This window comes from Takifugu flavidus, chromosome 22 (assembly GCF_003711565.1).
Source record: "Takifugu flavidus isolate HTHZ2018 chromosome 22, ASM371156v2, whole genome shotgun sequence".
NCBI classification, from domain to species: Eukaryota; Metazoa; Chordata; class Actinopteri; order Tetraodontiformes; family Tetraodontidae; genus Takifugu; species Takifugu flavidus.
In genome coordinates this window covers 6,407,894-6,430,956 of record NC_079541.1, presented here as the reverse complement: position 1 = coordinate 6,430,956, position 23,063 = coordinate 6,407,894, and the positions used below count along the sequence as shown (strand labels likewise).

The 23,063-nt window shown below is 44.8% G+C and overlaps 1 protein-coding gene across 2 annotated transcripts; it reads left to right on the top strand.

Annotated features, from left to right (window-relative positions):
* Positions 1 to 536: 536 nt before the first annotated feature.
* Positions 537 to 21,908, top strand: LOC130519133 (transmembrane and coiled-coil domain protein 3-like). Of its 2 annotated transcripts, none has more exons than XM_057022307.1 (5): positions 537 to 834; positions 18,271 to 18,441; positions 18,601 to 19,343; positions 19,417 to 19,552; positions 20,028 to 21,908. In XM_057022307.1, the coding sequence occupies exons 1-5, from the start codon at positions 790 to 792 to the stop codon at positions 20,331 to 20,333; spliced, it is 1,401 nt and encodes a 466-aa protein (XP_056878287.1). In that variant the 5' UTR covers positions 537 to 789; the 3' UTR covers positions 20,334 to 21,908. The 2 variants fall into 2 exon arrangements, with proteins under 2 accessions (XP_056878287.1, XP_056878288.1); XM_057022308.1 differs by lacking the exon at positions 537 to 834 and adding an exon at positions 9,876 to 10,157.
* Positions 21,909 to 23,063: the final 1,155 nt, after the last annotated feature.

The following is a 23,063-nucleotide window of genomic DNA, read 5'->3' as shown; positions in this document are numbered from 1 at the left end:
TTACCAGTGACAGCAGTTTCAGCTTGAATGACCATGTAAATAAGTGATTATGTAGCAAGATGAAGCGTCTTCCTATTGTGAAGGAGCTTTAACTGTGGAATGAACTTCATTTGGTCAAAAGTCAGAAACGATGAACTAACCAAAATGCAGACTGTGAAAACACATTTGCAGCCATATTATTCAGTGGGTGAGTGTGTGTTACGTGCAAACACACACACACACACACACACACTTACACACACACACACGCTGTTATCTGGCTCTCTAGAGTCTCCATCCTGTAAAGTGTGTTCCTCCCTCGGGGCTGGAGCTTCGCAGGAGGAAGCTGCACTAACTCAACCTCCCCATTCATTCCTCTAAGTCTCGTCCCTCCCTTCCTCCCCCGTCCAGCAGCGTCCCACCAGCCGTCCTCCTGCTCTCCCCTGATTGGCAGCCGAGCTATTTGTTACTGCAGTGAGGTGCTCCCTGGCCAGCAGAGGGTGTCTGATAGTGATCAAAAAAAAAAAAAAATTCTGGCTCAGGCTGCTTTGCGCCTTTTAAGGCAAGCAGTCTTGCTCAAAGGTGTGTGAGGACGGCAGGGAACACTGTAGCCGGGGAACACGTCTCAGATGAAGCAGTGCCGACGAGGTGAGCAGGGAGCCGCTGCTTACACAGGAAGCACAAGATTTCATAATAAGAGGGTTTGACACAGGACAACTACAGCAGAGAGACACTTCAAAGAGACACACAGATGTTTTCCTCTGAAGCCCCTGCGTGCACTTTGACCCCAGGCTGTGAGGAAGAGGAGAAATGAGGAAGAATTACAGCGCCACGCCACTCATCTATGTGACAGAGGTAGATGTTTGTTTTCCTTACTGAAGGTAAAACCTTAAACCGATCAGGGAAAGTTACACGAAGTTCACGGCAGGTTAGTGCGGCACTGTCGGCCTCTTTTCCCGGGGTCACGCTGATGGGAGCTGCGCGGTGGTGTGTGAATTCTCATCATGGCAGGTCCGGAGAAAAAGAAACGCAACAATTATGTTAGTCAGTTTGCTTTGTAGGATAAAAACAAGGAAGTTGGGTTTTTTCAAGCAGTTAAAGTTGAGTCAGGCAGGTTTCCTCACGTCTGACGGCACCATGTGACCGCCCTTTGCTACTGAACGACGTGAGGAATGTGTAAAGCAAGCTATAGATTAGCACTCAGGGTTTGCCTTTGCTCTCTTGCTTTCCTCCCTGATTTCTCTGAGAAGCATAACTCAGGTAATCGTCTCCGTTCTGGCCCAGCAGGTTACGTCTGTGCTCCTTCCAACACCCTCTGTCAGTCTCAAACGCAGCTTTCCCATCAAATGTGTGTGGTTGTTAAGAAGCCTTCCTGAAGCCGGTCTTGGCTGCACACACCGCTTTGGGCTGTGCTTATTTCTGCTGACTCTCTGCGCTTTATGCAGGAAGGCATGCACTGTAGAATAACGTTACGAAACACGTGCAGCCGGTCACAAACAGCCTTTATCAGTGTACAAACCAGGAAATACCAAGATTAAGAAGCAGCAGGCGTGGCCGAGCTCTACCTTATCGTTGTAACAGTCTTCATCCATCAAGGTCCACGTGCTGCAGGAAAGTTCTGCCCAATCTTTGATCCCATTTTTCAACCTCTGATAATGCTGTCAAGCAGCCGGTGCGCCGCATTGCAAAAGGCTTCGAAGGGAAGATGCTCTGTTTACCATGGCAACCGTCTCACTGGAGGATTAAAATCCCTGAATGGAATCTTTTTCTTTCATTCTCCCTTTATTTCCCCCTTGGCCTAGCTGTCTGTGTTTGTTCAATAACAGATCTCAGAGTGTAACAGACTGTAACATGATGTGCTTATGACACTATGTAGGTCACAAATTTACATTCCAACATGGACATTTTGTGCCATCTCACTCTTGCAAATGAAAGATGATGGTGTTTGTTTCTATTTTGGGATGAAATTCCGATGATTTAATTCAAGTTGTGCTCTGGAATTTATTATATCTAGCTCATAGATAAAGGCATAATGAGGTTTGGTTTTTTATAGCGTCCTGAAACTATTAATTGCATAATTACAATATTGTATTCGGTCTTGTTAAGCTATATAAATACACATATATGTTTAATAATACGTTAGACATGCCTTCAGCAGTCATTTTTAGGTTGGCTTTTAGTTCTGATTATAAATTAGTACAGGTGATAATTTACATGAATACCTTTAGATTCATTTTTCTTGGCTTGTGTTTTCTCCATCATTTCCACCATTTTTTCCCATGTAATTTCACATCAGCAGACAAGTGCTGCAGCTTCTTCTTCCCTCGTCTTGTTACCTAACGGGGTGAAAAGGTCATTTTTAAGTTTGAACCGATGTTTTACTCAGGCAGAATCATTAGCACAACCATTACAAAGAGCCCATTCCACCCAAAATGTGTGCAAGAGCTCATTTAATTAGCTGAATAAATGGGGTCTCCTCGAGGTGAAGATTGAGACGGTTAAGTGTCCGTTGAGCTGGTTTATGCTTGTGCTTCACTCTCTGTAATGAGCTTCTCAGCTCATTTGTTGCCATTTCTCATGGACAAGGCCGCGTGTTTAATTTAAAAAGGCAATATTCATCTACAGAATGAATGTTTTTAATTCAGCAGGACTCCTCTAGTATTTACTGGTTGTCTGATGTTGTTTTCTTGCCGGCTGACCGCAGCATGGACAGTGAGAGGTCGTTACATGTAAATGCAGAATATCATAAACTTTTTCAACTATTAATCCTCACGCCACTGTGGTGAGGTCACAGGACTGACATGGCCACAAAAGAATAACTCATTATATTTTACTCCCACTTTTTTCTAGTTGCTGTGCAAATTAAAGTGCTTTAATCATTATTCCGCACAAAAAATGGCTGAAGTATGAGTCCTGCTAATGGACAAGCTCACAATAGAGTCTGCTAATGTCCCATTGAGGTGTCAGAGTCATGTCACAGTCATGTGAAATACATATTTTAATTATTTGATAAATGAAAGGATATAATTGTTCTCTTTTTTTAATGAGCTAACAGCAATGTGAGCAAAATTTTTGCCAGAGCGCCTTCCAATTAGGGCAAAGACCTTTTAATAAAGCAGCCAGAGCTCAGAGACTGTTTGGTTTGTAAATGACTTGGTGATCAATTCCTTTTTGAATGAACTGACTGGTTAATGTGGACTGCAGAGTGCTGCACGTTAATCACTTGGGGCTAAGCAGAGCAAGACCTAAGGACGCACAGTCCTTCGTCACAGTCGTTAGACCTGGACTCTGTGTTTGGTGTCCACGTCTACGCTGATTATTATGACCTTCACTGATGGCACCCCCCCCCCCCCCCCCCCGCTGCCTCAAAATCAACACACACATTAGGTAACCATGTCTATGCTCTATATGGGCCATTAATTGCCATAGTAACCAGAGTTGATTTATTTCTTTATTTGTGTTTATGGCGGTACTAATGGAATCTGCAGCTATTTTTGTTGATCTGATTCATAAACTATCCCTCATACTTTACACTTAATGTGCTTAAATAGAAACTTTACTATAAAATTAATGTTTCCATGTGGTTAAATAATAATATGACACTGTGATGTGAATGTTTGTTCTTGCCTGTTCATGCATGTGTGTGTTTTTAGATTGTGTGCATGCTGAGCTGCATTTCCATATAACCTTGTCTGTGTTAGTAGCCTCTAGCTGTACCAAACATGTAGGAGGCTTGTGCTGTAAAAGAGCACTTTAGTCTTTTCTCTCATGTCATTATGTTTCTGTCAGGGAAGTCAGCCAGGAAGAACACACAAACAAGCAAATGCTCCTTCTGCTTTGAATTTGTTGCTTTTTGGGAGTCATTTTTATATAAAGCGAATTTTAAAAAAAAACAACTGCAGCATTGTTCAGTCAGACATTTTGCAGACGGTGCCCATTCTTTACTAAATATTAAATAAACAACAACACACATCTCTTATCTTACACAGCAGTGAAACAGGATACATATTTTTTGCATTTTTTCATTTCGGATGTTGTTTTATTTCTGTTTTGTCTGGGACACCAACATTGGTAATACCAACCTCACGTTAATAGCTTTTTCTGTGATTGTATATATTCCATTAAGATTTTTTAAAAACATGCTCGATGACGCACGAAATCCAGATGGGGGCAGGAAGTGGAGAAAAGTAATTTGGAATGACGGAAAGTGAGTATTTAAAAGCGTTGGTTGAGCAGGTAGCAGGTCTTATCTAAAAGTCGTAAAATATATTGGATATGATCAGTGGAAAAGTGAATTTTTCCTGCCTCTTGTTGAAACAGACCATAATTTGACAACCACTGGCTGTGGTAGCTAACATAGCTAGCACTGCTAATAACAAAGACACAGATAACCACTTAGCTTTGAAACACAAGCCGTAGAAGAAAGGCCACAGTTAGCTACACTATGTTTCCAGTAATATCTTTATCCACTGGTCCAGAGCTGGTAAACTAAGATCAGCAATCCTAGAATCAGAGAAAATCCTAATATGGAAATTCATTTTCCTGGATGTTTTTAGCTTTCCAGTTGAGTTGTACATGTCGTATTGAGTTAATCTATTGTATCTATGTTTAACATGAACAGACAGCCACATGGTTTAGCTTGGCATAGTGACAGGAAGATGACAAAGCAAGTGCTCCTCTCATCATAGTATAACAGTCTCTCACTATGTGGGAAAATCCTAAAACATAAACCTTTTTTGATTTGCCTGTATTGGAATAAATTTCTGATAGTCTCATGTCACTTATGTGGACGATGCTTTTCTGACACATTCTTGCTGGTGACATCACGGTCTGTTGACCCGCCAACCTTTATGTCTCCCTGTCCCTCTGCTTTAATGTCACGCCACAGTATCTTTCACTTCCTTTCGATGTTGATAGTTCACAGCAGCTGTCATTTACACCAGAGAAAAAGGGGGGAAACCAAAGAGAGATCTGAAACCACAAAAAGGAAAGACAAAAGAGGGCTTAAATGTCACCAGGCTGGTGAGGCAGAGGGGGCATTGACGTGGGCACATAGCAAAATAACACATGAAAGCGTGGCTGCCCACCCCTCCACCAGCTCACATGGAGAGGCTCTATAATAATCACATTCACAGCTGTGCACATTAAAACATGGTCGATTTCAACATTCAGCGTATGTGAATTACATCTATTATTATTCCGACAATGATTTAGATTTGATAATAGCTGAAGAAGACTGGATCTCCCATTCAAACGGAGGCTTTCAGCCTTATTTTAAAAGGTTCACACCAAAGAAAAAGGCATTTACCGCTTAAGAATTACAGCCATTACATTGGAGTACCTCCATTTTCTGTCCTGAAATTATGGCACATGCTTAAAACGAGTGCAATCACTGCTGTTAAAGTGTCGCACAAATGCAAATATAGCAATCAGTCGAATTTGCCAAGACTACCATAATAGTGACCAAAACAGCCAGTAGCTGCTGGGAAGTAAAAGCATGCATGAACAGAGCATCTACATTTAGAGCTGTAGGCACAAATAAACCGCCGCGCAACACAACAGCTACCCAGCAGCAAAGTCAGAAAATTGGAGAAAGTGGAGTGGAGAAAAAAACAACTTGAAAATGAGAGAGATAAATGAGTAATTAGCAGACTCATTTAACAGCATCTGTGGGAGGAAATGTGACCAGAATGGGTAACTTTTAAATGTAGAACCTGCCTCAGTTAAACCTATCTCAGTTAAATAGAGGGACCAAGGTTCCCATGAGCAATAAAGAAGAAATTAGCCTGCAATTGTTCATTTGTTTCATGTGGTGGTTAATGAGCAGCGTTGAGTGCAATTTAGCTAGAAAACACCAATTTGTGAGTTGAGATTTGCAGTCCTCCTCTGTCTCTGTACATCTTTTGCCTGATGGGAACATCAGTTGTCTTCAGCACATCTGTAAAAGGATCCCTGCTCGTCACATGACCAGCGTGTGGAGTGAAGCAGCGTCAGGTAGCGTGAACGCGTGGCCGTGCCCTGAACCTTGACAGTGGTGCATCTGCTGCCACCGTCCACTTCTTCCTATTCCCAGCATGTCAGATTAACTCCCCCACTGATTTAGTTCCCCGACTACACGCGGACAAAAGGCACAGCTGGAAAGCAGGGCAGCCGGGCCCCGTCTGAAGAAATTCTATTATAGCTGCTGAGAAGAGGAGGAGCAGGAGGCAGGATTAGAGCAGGAGGGACGCTTTAGTTTCTGCTGTTTGTGAGAGTTTGCTTTCAATAGATGAGACACGACAGTAACACAGGGATGCAAACTGCATTCCAGAGACTCTGGAAGGGGGGGGGGGGGGGGGGGGAATGCTGTTGCACCAGCACATTTGTCAAGGTTTACTCTTCAAGATTGCAATGCTTCAGTTGCTAATGCTTGGAATGGTGCAGAACATTCCAGAAAGAGTCACTTTTGAGTTTTTGATCGGCCTACTTATCCAAATTCCGCCTTGGTTCCAGACTGTTTTCTGTGCTCACCCTTCAGACTGAGTCCGCTCTGCTGTCTGCTGATTTATGTGCTCGCTCAGGCCGATTTGTCCCTCTTGCCAAAGAGTAAGTGGCAGCAGCCTCCATCACACACACCCCCCACCCCCCTACGTCGCTACATGTTTGTGTTTATGAGCGAGTGAGGATTATTGCTCATCAGCTATCAAGCCTAATGGGGCTTATCAGCATCAATATCACAGTGGAAAGAACATTTGCGTTGCAGCAGCACGCCGTTCTGACAAATCCATCCTCTTGGCAGTGAGTTCCAGGGGGGGTTACATAATTGTTTGACAGGGTTTTTCTCTTTTTTTTAGGGTGGCGGAGAGACAAAAACCCCGAGCTCTGTTTGAGCTTCAGTGATTCTGTGTCGTAAAGGTGCAGGAATACATGAGGGAACGGGAGGAAAGATTCCCGTGAAGAGTGAATGAGCTGTCGCAGAGAAAATTAGGATCCGGTGGAGGACAAGGAGACACCACGAGAGAGAATGGATCTAAAACCAAAACATAATTAATGTGAGCAGGAGGCCCAGAGTTTTCCTAGAATGAGTCCAGGTTTGATTAGACTGAGATGCTCAATGCTGTAAATGGGTTAAATGCAGGCGTTTGACTGTTTATTAGGTCAGACAGAGAGAAACAGATGTGCAAATGTCCACAATAAATCCCAACTGAAAAGAGCAATGTCTGAAATTATGATTGCCGTCAAGCCTCCCAGGAGCGGCGATATAGGGGGAACGATAAGGGAGTCATAAGGCAACGGTTGATTTATGGTTATACTTTCCTCCTAACGAGGTTATTTTCTGTGACGGAGTGCTTGCGTGAAGTATTTTCCAATTTCATCTCATCGCTGATCCGACTGGCTGCGTAGCGTCTGTACAGGCGCTCAGCGAGTTTGCATACCAGCACAATCTTGTAGAGGAAGCGAGAACATTTTACATTTACTTTACTACAGTTATCTGAGCACGCGGAGGGCTTTTAAAAGTTCCTCTTCCTGTCAGCAGCAAATCTGATGAGGACAGATGCTTTTCAAACAGCCCACAAGTTTCTTATCTGTTGCAGCGTCTTTCGGTTTAGTGTCTCCACCCTGCAGAAAATAACCTCAATATGAAAGAGCTGTGGGAGGGAACCAGAGTCCCAGAGACAACCTGCGCAGGCACATGGAGGGCACGAAGACTCCTCTGGCACCGGGGCGACCGCGCTAACCGCTGCGCCGCCAGGTCCGGCTGTCCCAGGATACGCACTACACATTAAGACTTGGAATTATGTAATTGGGAAATGGAAGGATAATGAGTGGTTTAGTCCTGTTTGTGGTGAATGTCCTGCCGGATGGAAGCACTCGGTGCTTAGGAGAAGAGGGGAACGGCGCTTGTGGGGGCCCTCTAGCTCTGTACAAGAGTGCATTAGGATTGATGCCAGCAATTTTGCAGAAATTCTCTAAACTTCTCAATTTACAATGCCTTTTTTAACAACGTCCCCAGCCTGAACATAAATCTAAAAATTGGACCCCATAGATTTGAAATATTCTCTTTAATGGAGTTGGTTTAATGTTTATGTAAGTGAGACAGATGTGTTCATGGATGCACGTCTCATTTAAGCATTCCAGCGTGCTACAAATCTTACAGGAGGAGTTCGGATCACCTCTCCTAAACATCACTGAGATCATCTGTGGTGTTCCAACCTCCCTCAAGTATTCCAGGCACATTGCCAGAACATCGTGATCCTCATCCTAAACAATCCCTCCCCAAATGCAACCAGTGTCAGTTGCGCGGAAGTGTCTGGTTTTGATGCAGGTCACGCCGATGTCACGGCTGAGATGGAGACAGGAAGTGCCGCAGGAAGTCCATAAAGAACACAAACAGCAGCAATGGGGAAAGGGAACAATAGCTGTGTGGTGAACAGCATGCATGCAAATGCCTCAAACCTTGACCCAGGACAGGTTTAACATGCCTCATATGGCAGTTACCTCTATTTAGACCTGTTTAGATAGTATAAATAATCTATAGTCTGTTGCTTCAAGGCCTCAAAAGTGGTACCAGCGCTTAGTTCTGCTCTTAATGGCTGGCGTTTTTTCCTATGATAAACACAATGAAAAAATCAATGCCAACGCTCAGCTGTACGCCTAATTAAATGTCACATTTAACTCACTGCCTCTTACCTTTCACACAGCCAAACACAGCTATATTGTATTGCGGATCGATGTGCGGAGGAAATGGACTGGAAGCGTATTAGCTTTTCTGGATTGATCATGGCAGGCTGATGTGTTGTTCCAGAGCTGCGCTGTGGGTTTTTTCTAAATGGGGGCAATGCAGGAAGAAGCTGCTCGAATTCCTCTGCTTGCACTCTCTGAAACGCCCTGCTTCAACCTGTCAGCATGCTCACAACGCTAAACATGTTGAGTCACCGGCGCTCTTATAACAGCGGTTTCAGGTTGGCAGGACTGACTGAGAAGAAACTGGTAGAGGTAGAGGAGGGGGACTTAAAAAGTGTGGATGAATACTTAATGTTAGTTTGGACAATAGACTATCAGCAGGCCCGAGGTCACATGACACGGTCGCTAACCACGCTAATTAGTTTCTTTATCGTTCAGACCTACTCTATCTTTAAATCATTCATGAATCATTCCCCAGGCCTCTGTGCTCTAATCATCTACCTTTTCACTTTATCTCTGGTTACTTCGAAATACAGAATCTAATTGAATTTGAAAATTAGAAAAGAAAGAGGGAGGAAACTAGTTGAAGTAATGGTGTTTTTAAATATTATTTCCTGACTGTGACAGCAACAGACAGCAGATTTACTTATTTACTCTTTTATTTCTTGTACTTTGCCCAATCCTCTTGATTTACACCAGGTTTTGCAATCCCCCCGTGACAACACAAGCATGGGTTAATGTGTTTGAGCTTGCTGTTGTGAGGTTTAAACCTGCTCAGATAGAAGTAACTCATCCTGTGTCTTAGTCAGGAATAGGTTTGACTGAACTACAGTGATGTCTCTAAAGATGACACTGACAAAGGAGGTCAAGCTTCAGATGTGGGAAATCCTGAGCAAATAGGTGAACAACATCTCTAAATTTAACTCACTTTATATCAACTAATCAATAAATAAATAAACTTTCAAAGTCATCACAATTAGCACCAGTCAACATAGTAGCTGACAAATACATCTTTGCACCCAGAAGGGGACCCGCCTCAATATTTGTAAAATAAATCTTATTCCTTAGTGATTGAAAATTGTTCTGTTTTTTAAATAGGTTAGGAATCTATAGAGGCTACACGTTAATTCAATGTTAAAGAGGTAATAATAATCAATATAAATACACGTTAAATCGCGAGAAGTGGCCTTGATTTGCTTCACAGCTCCGCCCTTTGTGCAACGGCGTGGGCGGGGCTTAGCGACACAATGTGTTCTGCAGGCTCGTCTTATGTGTAGAGTTGAGTTCGGTCAGTGTGGTGAACGACTCGGCACCTCTGTGGGTCATTTTTCCTGCCTCGGCTGCAGTGGACCGGGTCGGCGGTGGCGTGTGTTCCACCGCCCGCGTTCAGCTCTTCGGCTGAGGACAGCAGACCTACGGATCCGGTGTGATTCCCGAGATTATGTCCGGAACCCGCGGTGCTCCTGCGGACAAAACTTTAGCAGAAGTAGAGGGTCGCAAACAGCAACAGTATGGTAAATATGAGTTTCCCCTCTATCTGTAGGTTTAGAATAACTATTGTTCCTCCTTGATCGGCGCATTCCAGACAGTTTGCGGTTTTTGTCCACGTCAACTATCCACAGACGCACTGAGCAGCTTTCTCTTATATTCTCTCGACTTTCCCCCCATTAAGTTTGACATGCTTTAAGTTGCTCCTTTGTTCTTTATTGTAGACAGAGGTGCTTCACCTCTGCAACTCAGCTTATTCTGGCCAATTTGACCAACGCATTTACTGTTACATCCTCTTTGGAATCTTTGGTTTGCACGCCGACGGTGCGGTCCCGATGAAATGATCGTGTATATATAATATTATCTCTTCACGGCACGACTCTTCTCCATTTCGAGTTACATATCCGTGTTTGTTTGTCTGGATGAAATCGACAGATTCTGCGAATGGGCGCTGATGTTTAAGGTCAGGCCTGACTTTGACCTGAAATCATCATCGGAGACAATAAAACTGGTGAAACAGGTTTATCTACCCTCACTTATGTGTTGCCTATGGCAGGCGGTGATATTTGTGCTGAGAAGCATCTCACTGGACCGACTGATCTGATCTGAGCGATCGGGTGATGCGTTTACGTCCATGTTCTTGCAAAAAAACAAAAAACAAACAACAACACAAAAAACAGATGTGTTGCGTGCGTGACGTGCAGAAACTTGCACAGCCCGTAAATTTGGAGTTGAGGCGATCTGAAATGAAGAGGATGTGATGCTCTGGCATTTGTGTTGCTATGCAACCAAGAGAACTGGAGTGACCCGGGCATGAAAGGTCCTGTAAAAGTCCCAGAATGATCCGGTTTCCTCCTCAGAATGTCTGAAATCTGCACCTGCAGACTGTGGACATCACTTCGGATTGAATATTTCACCATCAGCCTTTGTGAATCTTGTGGCAGCGTGGAAGGACAACGCTTCAAACGCACGCGTGGGAGTTGAGCGGCGCCGAGCGCTGCTTCGGCTCATTGCCACATCGGCGGCGATTTCTGTGTTTTGATTCATCCTTCGAGTGAACCGAACTTCCTCTGCACCTCTTCTGATCAGCAGCTTGTGGGTTTCTGCAGGGTCCTCACACACAGCCTGTTTTCTGACACCAACACACACACAGACACACACACACACCAAAGTCCAGCGGAGGTTTGCTCCTCTGTGGAGGAATTGATTTGTTCAGGCAGGTAGAAGAACTGTGGCTGACACTCGTTTATTGGAATAAAAGGTTGTACAGATCTTAAAGGTCATCTTAGTCTGGTGTGTGTTTACATCAGCCTGGACTCTGTGTGTGTGTGTGTGTTCTGTAATTGTATTATTTTCAAAGGGGAATGCTCCATCCTGGACCTGTGTGTTCTGTTTATCTGGGAGAAAGCGGACAGGGCTGTGCTTCCTCCTTTAAGCCTCTGACAGCATTTCCTTTGAGCATCAGGGTGTTTTCTCCAAGATTTTCTTTTTAAAGCTCATGTTCTCACAACCGAGGAAGCACTTTCCCGCGTCCGAGATCCAAGCCGCCTCTCTCGGGAGGGCGCCAGCAGGAATCCGTCGGTGGCGGAAACGTGCGCGTCCCTTGTAGGCCACCTCAGGCCAGAGTTTCTGCGGCGAGGACAGCTTGGTGCCAACGCGTCGGGCGGAGGTGCAGATTGAAATGTATCAAAGGAAAGCTGATAATCTGGCTCCGATCGACCCCACCTCTGCCATTCACCCCCCCATTAATGTACTTTATCACCAATAATGTGCCAAATCTTTTTGTTCTGCGTCCGATGTGATCAAAGCAGGACATTTGATAGAAGCACGGCTGTGATTGCCGATGCTTTCAGATTCATTTATTAGAAGGCTGATCATAAAACAGGAAGAGAAACCAAAGAGGGGGGGCAGAAGGGGGGCTGCCGCTCTGCTCATCAGATCTGTGTGTGTCAGTATTTCCATACAGGAATAATCAGCTGGTCAATCCGTATTGACTCAATTCCAGCTGCTGATGGACATCGTTGCTGCTCCGTCCTGGCTTCATGTCAATGGGTTTGTTTAGCTGTGTTTGATTTATGGGATGCATTTGCTTTCTTAAATCCAATCTGTGTAGCACACACACACACACACACACTCTGCCCCGTAAACCACAGTGGCGATCCCTGCCTACTGTCGGCCCATTGATCGACACAAAGGCGACCGACGTTCTTCTCCCCTCCGCTCGCTTCGCTGGTTGTTATGGGCCGTTTGTGATCTAGTGAATCTGTTGTCGGGGCAACCTGTGGACTCTGTGTGGCGTTATGAGCTCATTAAAATGAGGGACGGTGTAGGTGTGAGTGCAGCCGTGGAAGCCAATCTGTGATATGGAAATGATTGAGGCATTTTTCATATGTTGGGGGGGGGGGGCGCGGGGTTTATCTCGCCGCCTCGTTCCCGGCCCGCGATTTTCGGATTAGGGATTGACCGGGCTTTGCTGGCGGTGAATATACACAACGCCAGTGCTATGTCGGGTGTGTAAATAACACGATGTGGATTAGCGAACGCGCCAAAGCTCTGGCCATCAAAGTGATCCCCCGAGAACACGCACGCAGCTTCCCCCCAATGTTGGTTAAAATCAATACAGCTGATTCGCTGCCAATTATACACCTCAGTTTGTTCATCCCGTGTGGCGAGAATATACGACCCAAAATGCCAAATTAGGGTGGTTTGATTTGATTTTGTTCATTTGTGTGGGCCACCGTGGTTTTAAAGCCATCTGTCTGGTGGCTTATGGTCGCATTCCGTTGTGGGTGTCCTCTGTTTCATAGCCATTTTATAGACCCACTAACTCACCCTGCCAAATACTCCCAGTCAGCCTGAGCAATTTTCTTAAATGTCATCCTAAAGGTCCCAGTTTGACCCCGGTCTTGTTTGATAATCCAACTGTGGGCCGCTGATCCACCTGTGGAGGTGATGTTTTTTCCTGCGTCTGCGTCCTCTCTGTGGATACGACCTCGAGGTGATGCATCTGAATGTATCTCCACTCTAAATCCTCCCCCATTGTCTTTCTGATGATTGCGCGAGAAAAAGAACAAAGGCTGCTGGGTAATAATCTTTGCCCTGGGAGGCTCTGATAAAAATCTTACATTACCCAGAGGAGACTAGAAAAGAAAGAAGAGATATTTCCTTTTTCAAGATTATTTTTCCCCGCCACATTTGTTCGGTTCTGCTTGGCTCAGATGGAAAAGCGTCATAAATAAGGACTGAAGGATATTTGATCGCTGTTGATTGTAAATGGATGACCATCAGCTCATTGATTTTTGGCTTGACATCTGCCCTCTTTCACACTCATGTTTAATTTATTGCTTCAGGTGTTCCAGAGGGGCCCATCGGTCTTTGTGTTGTTCCTTTCTGCAGTAATATAAAAATTTTGCTGAAAGGAACCACAGCTGATCTGATAGGGGAATGTTAATATTGGCTCTACCGTTCAAACAAAAATCCTTTGAAAAGTAAAATCACATTATTATAGCTGAAGCTTGAAACTTGTCAATTTGCGTCTTTATTCATTTCTCTTTTAGCACTAAGTGTGTCAATATGAAGAGGGTAAATATTGTCAGCGTACCAGCATCATGTTTGCATTGTGGTTTGTTGGTGTAGCTCAGAACACCAGCTCACAGCGGCTCGCGTGTTAGCTAGTTTCATTCAGTGTTAATTTGGTATTTAACCTGTGAAAATCAAGCAACAGGAAGACTTCTTTTGCCACGATAACACTTTTTAAAGAGGATACATCGCACACACGCTTATTGCACAGTTGTATCGGATGTGTTGAAAAGCTGTGAATTTCACGTGACGATTGAGCTGCCGGGTTTGTTGTGGTCTTATTTTCCACCACAGTCATTGCGTTTTACCCTCACGGAAGAGTCAAGCACTTGGATTTCCAGTACAAGTGCTTCAGCTGGGACAAGGCGGACTGACACAAATGGTTTTTGAATCAAATGAAGCAGCTTCTGGAGCACCATCGAACGTACTTGGATGCCCAGAATGACAATTTAGGCGAATTTAACAACGCGGAACACGTGACTGTCGCAAAAAATAGTGTTGGAACGGGTTGTGGTTGGCGGCGGGGGAGCGTTGCTAAGTGTTATTCTGCATTTATTTTGTGTTTTACACTTGACCTGCAGGAATTTGACCGTGCTGTGCGTAGTCTGGCTGCGTAGTGTGTGGGAGTGTAGTGACATGTGGGCGAGCTGCTGCCTGTTTTGACATGAAACCGTTGGCTCAGTGAGCTCAGACGCTCTGTTTACTTCCTACCCACCACACCTTAACTCTGACGTGTCCACAGGTGTGTGAACACGCGCGTGAGGACTGCATATTACAGTGCAAATAAAGGCTGAAATTTTCCTACTGATTTGTTTACAAGAATAGTCGTATGAGATTTGTTCTATTGTAATTCCATTAATAATGACATTAATGGCAAACAACCTCCAGATTTACATCAAGGATTATGTAAATATCATTAAATATTTAGATAGAAGCGCTTTTTGTTGTCAACATGTTTTTTAAAGTCACCTTTACCCCTGTTGCTCTTCTGTAGCGCTCCTCATTTGCATTCTGCCCCATCTCCTGTTTTGCTTTTTGCTGTTTACTCCCCAGTCCTTCTCTGTTGTTGTACCTGTGGACCCCCTCCCGTGGGGAAGCGCGCTCATCTGCCCACTCCTCTTCCCCACAGGAGGCTGCCCTCTGTGGTCACGCAGTCATGGCTCATCCCCTGCAGGCAGGCGGGGAGGCAGGACCACGTCATCCATATGTTTCATTTCACCTTAAACTGCTGTTTTCTTTTCTATCTCAGTGTGTAGCTGGAGGGAATAATGTTGACTTGTGCAAAACCGCGCTGACTGTTCAGATTGTTGAAGATTTTTTTGGCATTAAAATCAGCATTGGGGGTTTCCTCTGCATCCCTAAAGTCTGAAGAAAAGTGGGGTGGGGGCCTATTCAAGACTTGAGCGTGGAAATATGCTAACAAGGAGATTACGGTGCAATTCCAGTGATAAATGGTGCTCTTTGGAATGTGGTGTTAGGCTCATCTATTATTCATACAGCACGAACTGTATTTGTTTCTCTTCATTTCATCTGTGGGCACAAAACGTTCTGTTGATTTGACAGGTGAAATACTGTTGAATTCATCTCCATGTGTAGACGATGGTGTTCTACAGCACAACTGATGATGAGAGGTATTTGGGCCCTCTAGTATGTATATTTTTGCCTACTAGCATCTCTGGTGATGCCGCGTCCTGTTTGGGATAAAGCCTGCCTCTGAATCTCCCCAAATAAATCTTTTTGATATGGTTGCTTCCAGCCCAGTTATTTGATCCCCAGAGCTTAAACACACACCACTTTAATTCAACTTCTGCTAATCTTCTCTGATTTCGGCAACGCGAGCATGGAGTGTGGGAGGGGGCGCGGTGTCCCCCCAGTACACAAGTAATGCTCTTGGATCTTAATGCGATGTGACAACAGCAGATCATCTCCAGAGTCTTTTTCAGACTGGCGGTGTCAGAACTGTGATTTTGGAAAACACATTTGTTCAGGGGGCCAAAAATCCCCAAAAGTATGAACACGTTCACAGCTGCGATGCTAAAATTAGCATTTGTTTGGACAAAGGGGAATTTATAGGCTCTAATTTTGTGAAATCATTAACCCTGCTGGCCTGGCAATTGTTGGAATTTATCGACCTTATCTTAACAGTAATAATCATGACAACTTCAAGCTTCCTACAGGAGGATTTGTAGAAATTCTGCCTTTAAGCTTGTTCCTGTGGAATGACTTATTCTGCCACTGACAAGAATTGATGAGCTGAATTACTTTGTCATGGAGTTTTGGCGTCCTACCCGTCAGCACCTCAGGGCCCTTCCCAGTGCAATAAAAAAGACCGAAAGAAAGGTTCTCTTGGCAGGATTCTGTGTCCCCTGGGGAAGGTTTGCTACTTCACAGTACCGTCAATGAGGCTTTTATGATGAGCTTGATTGGTGGGCGTTAGAGTAGCACTTATGGCCCACTTTACACACATTGTGCACACCACGAGCACCCTCAATGAGACTATAGAGTGAAGAGGAATCTTCTTAGATTAAATATAGAAAGACAATGCAAACCGCCACCTAGGCAGCCGTGCTGACTGCTGCGTGCTTTTTAATACAACCATCCAGACCGTCATTCTGGGCTCCTGCGGCGTACATGTGACCACAAGCATGATAACCTGAAGCTACATCTTCAGTGATGACTGGCTGCGTGTGATTTTGCTCCCAGTGACATCACTACCAGTGTGTGAATAGAAGGAGCTTTTTAAGTTAAGCAGATTTCCCCAGGCTCAGGTTTGTGGCCAAGAGGTCCAGGAGTCAAACGCGTTTACTCTCCAACCATGTGAGATGAGGAAAAGAAGTCAGATGTCTCCTTCCTCATAGCCTGCATGCTAATACTTTCATTTCTCACCCGTATGCCCCTCCAAGGACTGAATTTAAAACACATGCTTAACTTTTCAGAGAAACACATGTGCCTTTCTCTCAGCCAGACTTATTTTCTTTCAAAGGGCAAGAGTTATGACAGTGCATATAGCGAGCTATATTTCCCAGCGGACAGATTCCCGGCCATGTTATTGTGTTTAGGCTGTGTCCAGCCATCTGTATGATCATTGAAATGGCTTCGGTACACTCCGTTCCAGGGTCACAGGGTGAGTAGTGGCCAGTGGGCCACTCTGGACGCGCGCGTCCTCTGAGACATATGGCGCCTCCGTGTGTTCAGATGTAAATCATCCCCCCGCCCACACCCACTTTTCCAGCTCAAGCTCAATACGTGCACAGACTGCCGAGTTATTTTGCCGCCCGCTACGCGTTGATGCACTCGGATGTCCTGCGGCCAGGTGATTTATGACCAGGCTGTTTGTGTGTGAGAGGCAGCAAAAATGTTGGTATGCACGGAAGCACAAATGCCTTGAATGAATTTAGGGTTGCACGTGCAAGTCCGATGTGTTTCGATGAGTTCAATGGGCAGTGAAAGGACTAAAATGATAAAAGTGCGGGTTTAGGAGTAGCGATGTAGACTTTATGGCTGTGCAAATCAGAGATTTGCTTCTGTTAGCAGCCAGATCAGATGATGGGATTTCTGTCACTCTTGTGCCCAGATTTTTGCAACTTACTTGAGAAGATCTTCAAGCATTTTCAGAGGTAACAGCCTTCAAATTGTTAAACTCACGTCGCCAGAGCACACAAATGTCTTGGGGATCTGAGAAACGCCTCGAAAGTAAGGAGAAAAGCCAACCAAATCTTCACTGTAGGTGTGAATATGAGCTCATTTCTGGCTGTAAAGATTGCTCCCATCTGGAGTTGCGACATATATGTTTTCATTTGAGACTGAGTGAACCCTGCCTGGTGCCGCTGGAACTTTCTTCCGCCGCTGCTGGAAGGTTTTGCTGACTTTACAAACCAAAACACAGAGGACAAAATTAAATTCATGTATTCTGCTTTTATGTGCAAGATCAAGAGAATAAAACCAAGAGAAGTCCACCTTCAGGGCATGTCAGCAGTTTAACCGGGTGTTTTTTAGAGCTCAGTCTGTCCGTGTACTCGTCGCTGCCTTGGAAACAAGAGACACAACACCAATATTTTAGCTCGCCTTACATAATCAGCTCATCTGCTATAGTCGATACAAATGGGATGCGGGGGTCGAAAGGCTGTTAGCATGATTTAGTCTCTTCTCTCTCCACTCCACAGGACAGCTCTTACAAGTGAGCTCAAGCATCCTTTGACCCTGTGCTCTACTTTTTCGTCTTTCCTGCCAGCTTTCCTCTGATGCATTCTGAGTATTTTATAGCCATACTGCACGATTATGCTGAGGGTGACTCCGAGATTGGACTCCGCAGTTGCTCTTTTCAAACTGTTTTAACTGGGAATTCAAAAATAGATGAGGAAAGTGAGGCAAATGGTGACAAAAACAACTTTTATTGAAGTGGCTATTGATTTAGCCCCAAATAAAAAGGCTTTTAGTGTCTGTTTGGATTAGGAGAGCCTGATTTGCTCTTTTGTTTTTGCCATGTTGCTGTTTTAATGGAACAGGCTGGTTTTGTTTCTTCTGTGAGAGAATTTCAGCTCTTTCATCGCGTCTCCATAGGCAGATCACAGCGGTTGCGATGCCAATATCCTCAGCATCCCCGTTCCTATTCGCCGTGGCGGTTCGGAGTCCAACCTGGACGTGGTGGATGGCGTCGGGCATGAAGGAGTGGGACTGGATTTTAACAAAGGAGCTCTGGGTATCGACAGTCTGCAGCAGAAGATCCTCAAGGTCAGAGCGTACTTGTAGAACAGCTTGAAACTGAATTCAGTTTTGAGCCTTGCTCCGGGACAGGGTCCTGACCCGGCCCGCCAGGCTCGGTCCTACAACCGGAGACTGATGATAAATGCATTTTAATCTAACCAGCTGTGATTTCTGATCCTGTTTCAGGTGACAGAGCAGATAAAGGTGGAGCAGACTGCCCGGGACCAGCATGTGGCAGAATACTTAAAGTTGGTTAATAATGCTGACAAGCAGCAGGCCATACGGATACGTCAGGTGTTTGAAAAGAAGAACCAGAAGTCGGCGCACAACATCGCCCGCCTACAGAGGAAGCTGGAGCAGTACCACCGGCGAATGAAGGAAAGCGAAGTTAATGGGAAACACAGCCAGAAGGACGGCTCCAGCAAGGAGTCTGGAACGCACAGCAAGGAGGGCAGCCTGCGGGACATCAGCACCACCGGGCGCCACCCGGCACTTGACAAAGTAAAGACAATCGGGCCCGGCGTGTCATTGTCTCCGCCGTTCTTCTTCAACAAGTCGCGGGAGTTCGCTAACCTGATCAGGAACAAATTTGGCAGCGCAGACAACATCGCTCATCTCAAGAGCTCTATGGAGACGGGGCAGGGGCTGCACGTGGATGGCGGGGCCAGGGGCCTGAGTGGGAGCGCTAACACGGTAGCCAAGACGACCAAATATCAAAGCGACGACGAGTGCTCTACGGCGACTTCGGCGTCTGCTGACTCCAACGGGAACCTAGCCAGTGGCTCCGGGGTCCTTGGGGAGGTCCTGGACATGGTGCGAGAGATCAGGGAGGCTCAGTCACAGATGGCGGACGACATGGAGGCGATGAATACTCAGTTCAAACGGGACTACAGCTACTTCACCCAGATGATGCAGGAGGAGCGATACAGGTGGGTCAAAGGTCAGACCACAGATGACATGCTTGCGCCACCGCCACCTGTTACATGTGTTTCTGTGTGTCAGGTATGAGCGTTTGGAGGACCAGTTGAATGACCTGACGGAGCTCCACCAGCACGAAACCAGTAATCTGAAGCAGGAACTGGCCAGTATTGAGGAGAAGGTGGCCTACCAGGCCTACGAGAGGGCCCGAGACATACAGGTAATCCCAGCTCGTTTAAATTTAAATGAATTTACCATTGATTTCTGCTAAATTCTAATCAGTTCTCAGGATCGGCAGCTGCTTCCTCAATAAAAGGCCAGACTCTCTGTAATTATCTTAATGTGGATCCTGAGAGATGTGACGCTGAAGAATTATCGCACAGAGCTTAAAATAAATTCAGACGTCACCCAAGAACAACTGTAATTCTGATGGGGCCGATGGCTTTAATGGATGTACACACAGATTGTGGGTCAGTTCCTGATGACTGACAATTCCTTAGTTATTTTTTGGTCCTGTCCTCTTCTGCAAAGGCTCATGGGAAGTGAGGTTGCCCATAGTGTAGCTATGCGTCTCACGCTCACCTTTTTTAGTTAATGTGTCATTTGGAACATTTAACTGGTAACATCAGCATTTTAATCCCAGTCTATGTGAGATTATGGATCAGGCTTTTCATGAACCTCATTTTTTCGTGCAGGAGGTTCTGGAGTCGTGTCAGACGCGTGTGTCTAAGCTGGAGCTGCAGCAGCAGCAGCAGCAGCAGACGGTCCAGCTGGAAAACACTGACGCCAAAGTGCTGCTGGGGAAGTGCATCAACATCATGCTCGCCATCGTCACCGTCATCCTGGTGTGCGTCTCCACGGTGGCCAAGTTCACAGCCCCGCTGCTGCGCAGCCGCCTCCACCTGGGGCTCACCTGCGTGGGCGTGTCTGTGTTAGCATTGCTGTGGAAGAACTGGGAACATTTACAGTGCGCTTTGGAAAGATCAGTTCTGCCGCACTGAACCGGCATCACGCGGGAGACCAGAACACGGGGGGTCGGGGACTGGAGGGGGGTTGAGATGTAGCCTTAAACCATCCTTCATCTGATGCACCTCTACTGTGAGTCTGTAACGGCCGTGACAGCACGCCGCCATCGCTGCATCGCTACAACCATGACAAAAAAAAAAATCAGGTGTGACATATTATTGGATGTTGGATCTCCCCCTCTGCGATCATCTGTTCATCAGAGGATTGTGGGTGCACTGGCGGCAGATTTTGAAGTCTAAATATAGAGAAGGGGCTTTTATTTTGGCATGGGAATGCACAGGTTATTAACTGCCCTTAAAGGGAACCACGTCTGTCATGGCGCCACCTGACACCTCTGAATAAACGCAGCATTTACAGTGTGGGGTCAGTGGATCCTTCTCCAGTCTGTACAGAATCCCTCCATGTACACCAGCCGGCTGTGAAACACAAAGACACGTGTGCCTGAAATTTTATTTGTATTATATTTATGTTTTTGTCAGAAAACTGAGCATCTCCCTTTGTGTGTTGTGTTGCGTTGTATTTCCTTGCTTCTCTGTTTGTGTGACTACTGTTTCTTCAAGAACATTGACACTACTCAAGTCTGCAAACATGAACATGAAACCAGGAGAATTTATCTTAGCATAAATGCTATAAACAAGGGTCAGCTTTTAGCCTGGCTCCACTGCCCAATAAAAATAATTTATTTGAACTGTATAAAAAAGCTGCTTCTCTATGTTGCTATAGCTAACTCCCACTGGCTTCATCTGTATCCTCCAGACATCACAGTTCTGCTAGTCTTTAGTTCTAACTTTAGAAAGTTTCCCTAAATTCCTCCTCTAAAGAAACCTGCTTCCTGTCTTGTTGTAATTTAAAGTATTTCATTGTGTTAAAAATGGACATTAATGCTGGATACATACCTGTTTTGCAGGTATTCCCCAAAGACTTCTGCCACTAGCATCCACCAGCTAACTGTGATGAAGTTCTCAATGTGAGCAATTCTGACTTTCTTTTAGGAAAGTTAACCTCTTTTGTTTAAGAAAGTGCATGTAGGCCTTTTTAATGATGTGATGTATTCAGGCGAGGTTGGAATTTGAAACCAACTTTATGGCTGGAAAACACTAAAATAATTAAATGTTGTACCAACCCTAACCACACAGTCCCAAGCAAAACTTGAATTACATGATGTTGTTAATAACACAACAGCAATTTGTTTAACCACGTAACTTGAAAGCAACACTTCGGATGACAGAGGGGAAACGGAACGGTGTAGCTATGAGCTCTGAAACTGGGATCACTGTGATGATGGGTATTAAAGTGAACTGACGCCTTGTCATTGGAGCACTTGTCTTCTGTCCTGTCTTCTGTCCTGTCTTCTTTGTGGCCCCAAAACAGCCAAATATGGAGCCATTTTTAATGTTTAGCAAAATCTGCTTCTCCTCTGTGCTCGTCTGCAGATCTCTCCTGTCAGAATTTGTACCTGTAAATGTATATTTTCATACTTCTATCTCACCTGCTAAAGATTGCAAACCATTTTCTTTTCAAATGAGAAATAAACCTCTTTTTCAAAGGTTTGTCTGTATTCCCAATATCTCATCCTTCATAAATATTTCATCATATGTTTGCTGTGATGGAAGGACAAAGATCAAACCAGAGTGGAAACATAAAAAATGTATAGTTCAAATGTCTGTGGTGCGTTTTTAATGAGAAGCAGGGCTGTAAATCCACCTCATGTTTTTAAATTATTATTTATCAAAAGCTTGGTTAATGCTTCGCCTTATATAACTCTCAGTGCCGAGATAAATGAGAAGAACTGAGCTTTTCCTCTAATTCCCATATGTTTTTTAATAAAGGTCAGCTGTTTTTTGATTAATTTTTTGTCCAGCTCAATTATAAATGAGTCTTTTATCTGACAGCAATGTTTAATAAATTAATCAGTGTGTAATTAACTTTTTGGACATCTGTAACAAATGGAAAGGCCATTTTGTCTTGTTTTGCTTTATGAATCTTTAACGATTCATGCTGGCCTGAAAATCATTATTCATGAGGCGTTTAGCTCAACTTTGGTTCCAGCTGCAGTTTTTTCACCAATGGATGGATGGTAGCCACCCAGCACTCCACTATGGTGCTCCAATAGTTAAAATAACTTCGGCACCCTCACCGATGGATGAGTGGTCCTGATTTCCTCCACACAGCAGCAGCGGAAGCTGAGCCTGACCCTGTTGAGTTTACGAAGTCCACCTTCATTGGTACTGCATCAGAGGACAGGGAACCCAGACCGATTTCACCCGATTAAGTTCCACACCTGGAAGAATGTAGTCCAGGCTACTGTCACTTGCCTACATGCGGTGGGGATCAAATGAAATGCAGGGCTCTGATCCTGGACTTTTAGAGGATCAAGGCCTCTACTACTCTGCGAGACCTCTGCTACCATCCTTTTGTTGTCTTTTTGTATGCAACATTATGCTTGGATAACAACCATAAGGTTATCTCTGTAACTAGCAATGCTTTAAATCTCCTGCCCAACAATGGGAATTGTAAATGAAACATTAAAATCCAATGATTTGTCATTCCAGTTTGACCAATACTAATCCCAGATTCTGTTAACCAGAATAACAGACCAGATTTGAATCTTACAGTAAGTGTCATAATATTTCCTCTTTTCTAAATCCTGTCCTTTACCATCCCTTTTTGGGAATTTTATTTTGGTACTATTATTAATAAGCAGT

Excerpts from the sequence above, each read along its gene's own strand:
- LOC130519133 (XM_057022307.1), top strand. The coding sequence starts at position 790 with ATGAGGAAGAATTACAGCGCCACGCCACTCATCTATGTGACAGAG. Across the intron at positions 18,442-18,600 it reads TGCAGCAGAAGATCCTCAAG|GTGACAGAGCAGATAAAGGT; the intron begins GTCAGAGCGTAC and ends ATCCTGTTTCAG. Across the intron at positions 19,553-20,027 it reads AGAGGGCCCGAGACATACAG|GAGGTTCTGGAGTCGTGTCA; the intron begins GTAATCCCAGCT and ends TTTTTCGTGCAG.